This window comes from Etheostoma spectabile, chromosome 3 (assembly GCF_008692095.1).
Source record: "Etheostoma spectabile isolate EspeVRDwgs_2016 chromosome 3, UIUC_Espe_1.0, whole genome shotgun sequence".
NCBI classification, from domain to species: domain Eukaryota; kingdom Metazoa; phylum Chordata; class Actinopteri; order Perciformes; family Percidae; genus Etheostoma; species Etheostoma spectabile.
Window position 1 is genome coordinate 25,577,074 of NC_045735.1, and position 8,018 is coordinate 25,585,091.

At 39.5% G+C, this 8,018-nt stretch overlaps 1 protein-coding gene across 1 annotated transcript in view; it reads right to left on the reverse strand.

The window, feature by feature from the left end:
* grik4 (glutamate receptor, ionotropic, kainate 4) overlaps positions 1–8,018 on the reverse strand; it is a gene marked incomplete in the record, with an annotated part of 296,905 nt that overhangs the window by 100,139 nt on the left and 188,748 nt on the right. The window contains 1 exon segment of the mRNA XM_032508827.1: positions 5,421–5,518. Coding sequence (XP_032364718.1) covers positions 5,421–5,518 — 98 coding nt within the window.

Genomic DNA, 8,018 nt, shown 5'->3' on the forward strand with positions numbered 1-8,018 from the left:
ACACACAGGGTGAAAAGAGGATCTCCAGCCATGTGCGGTAAAACAAAAATATGGTGTTTTTTGAAAATTGAAAAACCATGTAAACCTGTTCTGGTACAACCTCAAAAAACAATTATGAACCTGAAAAGCATAGTATGGGTGCTTTAAGACACTTTATACTTTTACTCCACTACTAACTTTGCGGAATTAAATTATTAATGCAAAATATAATCAATCACTGTAATAAATTATGATATAAAGTATTATAATAGGTTACCCTTACCTGCAGCAAAGTCAAAGTGATGAACACATCACTATGCATCACTAATTATAATCAAATTGAATGGGCCATTCTGCATGATGAGTAGTTTTACCTTTGGTACTTTGATTTTTGATGCAACTATTTTGTACTTTTACTTAAGTAAGATTTTGAACGCAGGACATTACTTATTTTATAATCCTTAAATGAAGAACTCCAGGGCAAATAACTCCTCATATTTTGCCAAAGGTCAAATTTTTTTTGACTCAAAACACATCATAAATAGAATATGTGATTACTAAATGCTTTTTTTTAATGTTTCATCTTAATTGTTTACATTCTGTAGGATATCTTGTCTCTTAATAAATGAAAAATGTGTTAGTGATAGTGCTGCATTGTTAGTTACAACACCCTACCCATATTATAAGGCCATTCTGAAAAGAGTCATTACCCAGTCATCCCCTTCAGAGTGATCAGGACAAGAGCAATGTGACCTTCCCTGCTACACACACACACACACGCACACACGCACACACACACACACACACACACACACACACACACACACACACACACACACACACACACACACACACACACACACACACACACACAAGCTGAGTTCACTGATTTGCACACCTCAAGTCTGAGATGGGGGACCTAATCAGTGAAATCAGCTGGTGTGGTGTTTGGTTGGTAAAAATCAGCATACTCTCTCTCTAAATAGCATCTGACATCATGGGTTCTTAGTTCTGTTTCTCAGGAAACTAAACTGCTATGGCTGCTGGTTTTTCCAAGCATTCTAGGTATTCAATAGTCTTTGATTTTGATGACTAGAATGATAACCAGCAGGGTCCTGATCACTACAGCCGAGGACCATTGGGCTTGATTATTCCATGAATTGCCTGGCAACCTAAAAATAGTTATTAATGCATCTTATACAACACAGAATGAGAAAAGAGGATGACCGTACGGTATTCATGAGGAAACAGGTTTTCCCTTGGGTGTAATCTATTGTCTATTGTCTTAACAATTATGTGTCCAAAAGTGCATTTTCATATCAGAATCCCTCATCTCATCCTGTAAACTGAATGAATATTCTTTATGACTGTGGGTGGACACACAATTACATCTAATGACATGTGATTATAAATGTTGGGGGCAACAACACCAACTCTATATTTATATAAAAGCTGAAGACCTAGCTAACTAACATTAGAAGCATTACTGTAACGTGTGTTGGAGTGGATTTGGTTGACAGAATTTAAACAGCATTGCATACATCACTGCATGTTCTTTTCACTTCGAAAGGCTCAAACATTCAGTGTGTTCTCCTCTTCTTTTACTAGTGGTGAAAGAAGAAGCAAAGTGATCCTCTGTGGCTACCTGTAAACTCTAAAATCAAGTTTTCTTGGTGTTACTGTAAGGTGAGAAACATGTCACAGCACATCAAACTATGCATTTCCAACAAAATCATGTCAGAGAAGAAACCCTTCAAACCATTTTACAATCCCAGACACTTTTCACAGACCCTACAAAGATGACCTACATAGGGTCTGAATTATATGCTCAGTACTGTCAAGCAGTTGCAGGTCTATCCTGCTCTTCTGAAATACACTTACACTTCCCACTGTAGATAGAACAATGATGTGTCAAAGCTGAGGATGCACAGTTTTGGCTATAGTTGTTCTTTACTGTAAGCAAAAACAATGTGGGCCCTATCATGCACCTGGCGCAGCACAGCACAAAGCCCGACGCAAGTATCTTTGCTATTTTAAGATCGACAGTTGTCAATATCCTGTTGAGCGCCCACGTCGTTAAAATAGCAAATGCACCTGCGCCCATCTTTAAGCCCATGTGCGTGCTGGTCTTACAGTGAGGTGTGTCCAAGTGCATTCTTGGCGTGTTGCTATCTTGTGGCAGCGAGAAGTGATTGCGCCATTGACCAACAAAAACCTGAAGTCAAATGCGCAGCATTTTATTGTTATTTTAACAGCAAATTAGTAAAATGTGCCTATGCTTATGCACAGCACATGGACACTATGCTTGTTACATACACACAAGGAAGCGCAGCTGCACACAAACATGCAAAAGATTACATACAAAAATATTACGGTGCACATCCACCATCATAATAGCAATGCGCCAAGGTACAAATTCACTTGGCTGTTAAAGGGAATTGGAGATGACACTCTGATTGGTTTATTGCATGTTACGCCCAAAACGCACCAATAATTAACCAAGACACTAAGTACACCCTTTTGAACCATGTGCCTGACACACAGCCCCTTTTTTCCACTGTCAAAATAGCCCCTAAATTCATGCCGTGCGCTTAGATCGTCAAAATAGGGCCCTGTATTTGTAAAAGGCAGTGGTGGAATGTACAGCAAAATTTACTCAAGTACTGCACTTAAGTACAAATTAAAGGTACTATTTGAAGGTAGTATTTCTATACTAACCAACTACAACAGGAAATGCTACTTACATAGTACGAATGAGTAATATATGTAAGGGATCATGTAGAGCGAGTGGGTCATTATTGCAAATTAAACCACAACAGGGGGATGCAGTTCTTGAATCACCCTGAAAGGGCTTAATTCACAATAATGACCCTCTCACTCTGGATTATCCTGCTTATTACACGGCTACTTACTTAGGAAATCAATACTATGATAAAAAAAGAATGATTTCAAAAAGATTTTGGCAATTTTGGCGATTTGTGTTTTTCCTGAAAAAACACACATTAGAATGTCGTGACTGACTAATCAGAATCGAGTATTCAAAAAAGCCGTGTAATAATATATAATGGTATATCAGTCAAAGAGGGCACTTTTCTGCACTTAGGCTAGTTATGGGTACTTTTGAAAGTTTAAGATCAAGCTAAAAACTAAGTGGCTCTGATAAAATGGAATTATAAAGGTAAAGGGCGTACCACTGTGTTAAAATTAGACTTTAATACGGAAGAGAAATCAGTATTGGTTTTCCACAAAACATGGATTAGAATAGAACAACTACAGGGAAAGAGTTGAATAGCTATTGACAATAGAATGCACCTCTCAGCACAAAAGTGTGCTATGCCCCTGAAATAATAGTAGTCCACATCTCAAGTCAACAACAAGTCCATCTAGAGCACTTGTGAGAAGATGCTTGCCAAGAATGACGTAATAGGGAATTTTCCGAGCAGATGAAGATAGACACCCAACTGGCATATCAAACGCCCAGTGCAAATATTTCTATGAAGCTGTCAAGTTATGTGTGAAAACAGACTGCATATATTTATCCCCCAGCCATGGGAGCAGTTCTGATTTATTACAAGTTCAACATTAAATACAATTCAGACTACAGCATCGGTCACAGTACTGGCCACAGCTCGATAGAAATTACAGCTAAAAGAAGTGTTATACATGGGAAAGTACAAATACTAATTCAACATGATGACAGAAGATCCTATAATCCTCCTATCTGTAACTAATCTAAATGTCATCCACATTATTTCCCTACTATTCACATGTGCAATAAGAATAGATAAGTAAAGATGACATTTGAGCCAATGTGGGGAAACCGTGAATCTTTAGGGCTGTTATTAACTCCTTGCAGGGTTTTCCTGCATAGAGGAAGTTTTGGCACCAGAGAGGTTTTAGCCAGGCCCCAAAGGAAAATCACCAGCACCAAAATGATAAGTATTGAGAGAAAAAATATAGCAATTTAAATCCTATCTAATTGTGATTAAAAGCAATTCACCAAACAACCGTTTATCAAGCAGAACACGAACTTCAATATGAGAGCCAATCTCAGTTTTATCTCCAGTCTGTACCAGACTCCCGGTGTTTCTTTTTTTAAATACTAATATTTTTTTAAACCGGTTTTGTTAATTGGGGTTTCATTTGCTCAAGCATAATATACATTTGTTTATTAAATCGTCAGGAATAAAAGGAAAATGCTAAGATTTCTGTCAAATAAGGTAACACAGACTCTTTGAGTTTACTGCACGCAGACCTTTCATGCTTACTGCCGTGCCGTCTACCCCCCCACCAGGAAAACCCCTGCCTTGGGGTATTTTATGACTATACTGTATGTATCATTTAACACCTTATAGTCTTTAATATTGATACGGTGGTATTTTCACAGTCAGTGTTTCAAAGCAGTCAGCCCTGCAACTCAATACCACCAGAGATTTTCGAACAGCAGGGAGTCCTGGTCTTCCTACCACTACAATGGACTGATGTCTCATTAGAAAGATGGGCTGTACTGTACCGGAGAACATTATAGACACTAGGAGGATGGTAATGGGATGTCTCCTAATAGTCATGCTGATCAAGTTCACGCAGATAAAAAGGCAGTCTCTCTCTGGACCAAATCCAATTACAGCTTGGAGCATTCCGTAACAAACAATTGAAAACTGAATGATTAATGAACTGAAAGAAAGCTGACGTGCGTTTTTTTATAAATCTGCAGCAGTTAGTATTCTACACAATAGATAAAATAGATGCTATCAATATTGGTGTATTTACTTTCATAATCTGAATAGTCTTCTACAAAATGCAAAACAAATCTATCAAATTTAGTAAACGCGCCAATGCATGGCAGTAAAAACATCACAGATAATTCTTTTCTGCTTTACAATTTATTTTGATCTAGTTTATGGTTTTGTATAATTGTCTGTTGACTTCAGTCATCAAAAAAACACAAGTTCAAGAGTTCAGAGAAGCCAATTAACATCCAACTGGGATCTGTTTGCATGCACTCTGGCTCTGAGGCAAAATCCACTCATTTGCCATGTGTGATTAATGGAAAACATGTTTTTCTTCAATGTTCAAAAAAGAAAATATGTGTCTTGACTTTTACTTTTGTTCATCCGTATTTAGTTTCCATACAAATCTCAAAACAGTGGCTCGCAAGCATCTACGGCCCAAACTGCTCCAAGCTAATGAGGGAGAATGGAGGACATAAAATGTCCAGCGGTGCTTAGAATGGAGTGGGGACTGCAATGGAGAGTTATGACACTGTTGAGGTGTTTCATCATTTTCACTAACAAGTTGGATTTCATTCCCCCTCAATCTTTTACAAAAACCACATAGCTGCTAATGAGCATCATTGTTCCAAGCAGTGTTTTTCTGATCGCATTGTGAGCACGCTGCCTACATAACCCGTGGCTGCAGGCCAATTGGGTGCATAAACTCACCTCCTTCTCTCCACAGATATTGCTGATGATGGAGTTGGAGGCCGGACTGGCAGAAGGACCGAGGACTGCTACCACCCCTTTCGACATGATCTGGCACACTGAGAAAAAAACAGAGATATTAAGGATTGAGAAGGGAACAGAGACAGTGAGTAGTCAGTAAGTGCTATTCAGGAAAGCAAAGCATAGGCTTTCGCAAGGAGTCTAAAGTCATTTAAAAAAGGCCCTCTTCAGCCAGATGTTAATGGATGTACATGCTGACTGTTTTAAACCCTAAACAGATAGCGGCCTGAGCCAGCGCTTCTACTGTCTCAAGGGAACCTGAACCTACATGTGTTAATGAAACACGCGCAAGGCCAAATGCATTTGTCCATGTTTAATATGCCCAACATGATGCACATACAGAAAAATCCTATGGACCCTGGCCATGAGAGTTTAATAGCTTTTGGGAGCAACCGATAATCATATAACAGACTTTCACATATGGAGACAGAGAGATACAGCAATGGGAAGAGACACTGACAGATAACCAGAGTGACAGACAGTGGGAAATGCAGGGACAGAAATAGTGACAGGAAACAATATCAGAAGGCTTAAACATAAAATCTGGTATTTGAACATAAGGGGCCCCATTTTAACGATCTAAGTGCACGGCGTGAAGCGCCTGGCGCAGTTGCATTTAGGGCGTGTACGAATTCACTTTTGCTAGTTTAATGGTGTAAAAAAATGTCCGTGCGCCAAGCGCATTGTTGAAAAGGGTTGTACATAGTATCTTAATCGTAAATGCGTTTTGGGCTTAACATGCAATAAACCAATCAGTGTCATCTCCCATTCCTTTGAATAGCCAGGTGCGTTTGTACCTTGGCACATTGCTATTATGATGGTGGACTTGCTAAGCCGGAAGGAGAAATTTTCAGGAGAAGAAACTGATCTGCTCGTGCGGGAAGCGCCAGTAACCATAATAACATGTAATATAAAATATATACAGTAGATACACACAATAATACTATTTCACAAGCAGTGTGAAACAAGCATTGTGTGTGCGCACATTGTATTAATGCATTGTTAAAATAACAATGAAATGCTGTTTTTTTAACTTTTGACCAGCTTTTTGTTTGTCAATGGCGCTATCACTTTCCACTGTCTCAAGATAGCAATACAAGAACCAAGAACACACCTAAACCCACCTACCTGTAAGACTAGCACGCCCATGGGCACACAGATGGGTGCAGGTGCATTTGCTATTTAAAGGACGCAGGTGCTGGAATGGAAATTGACAACTGTTGGTCTTAAACTAGTAAAGACAATTGCGTAGGACTATGCACTGCGCAGGGTGCATGTTAGGGTCCTTATACACGAATGCTATAATTTGACACACATCTCATCTTGTTTTTCTGGGCTGGTTTAAAGACTTTACCTTTGGAGACAGAAACATTTCATTAGATGGAAACATTACAGTGAATGTGAGTTTTACAGAGGCCATATGCTTAAATCTACCCCACCCCTAGCTTCTACTTAAAGCACTTCAGTCAATGTGTGAACAAAGTAGGTGTGTGCGATGATAATTTGGCATCAGTTATTGGGGTAAATGCAGAGCATTAACCAGCTACGTGTGTGCAAAAGGCAAGAACGGAACCGTTTTCGAGCCTGTGTGGTGAATCCAGAGGCAGTGAATCGAATGATTAATAAGTAATCCCTTAGCCACCCATGGTGCCTGTAAGACATGAACACACTGACACCTTACACAAACACCCACATACACACGTATGCACACATATACAGTGCATGCACACACATTTGCACCTGTCTGCATGGCTTCACTAAATTACAAAGCTGAATGATTTGACTGCCAGCCAACGTGCTCCTGTGACACTTTGATTTGCTTCTTCTCTGCACAGCCAGCATTGTGTGCGTATGTGTGGGAGACAGAGAATGAGCATGAAAATTCTTTGTCAAAACTCTTGCTCCTCACCTAAGTTTATTCATCACTGGACATTAATTGCAGTGTCAAGGTGTACATTAATGCTGATAATTTTCGGAATAGTAGTGTGCCTCTCACCGTGGACAAATTATAGTCAGAAGCTAGATCGGTAAGCAAGTAAGTCCATTTTCTCCGCTTGACATTGATTTTCCCTGATCAATACAAACTATTGGATCCTTGGAATGATTAGAGGGCTGTAATGAGTTTGACTTGTGAAATGCTTGACGGACGGTTGGACAGACATACAATAAAAAAAGCATGAGATTTAGCAAAACCAGAAATATCAAAAGACGGCCACAGAACATGCATGTGCACACTAAAACAAACACAAACTGCAGCTACCACAAATACACATATCCAGGTAATGAAGGTCTTGGCGTTTGCAAGTTTCCTGTCAGATCTCAATGGTTTAAGATTTCTTGGGATTAAAACCGTCTCAGTTGGCCATGGCAGCACTGAAGCAAACATGTATGTGTGTAATATGGCTTTATCCGCAATATATATTGGACTGTGAAAGAAGTCCGGTCACGTTGAATTTACTGCCGCTTAGCCTCGCATTGCCAGAGGAAGGTCTGGCTAGTCCACAAAGGACTCCGGGATGGGAGAACAACGTGCTCTGG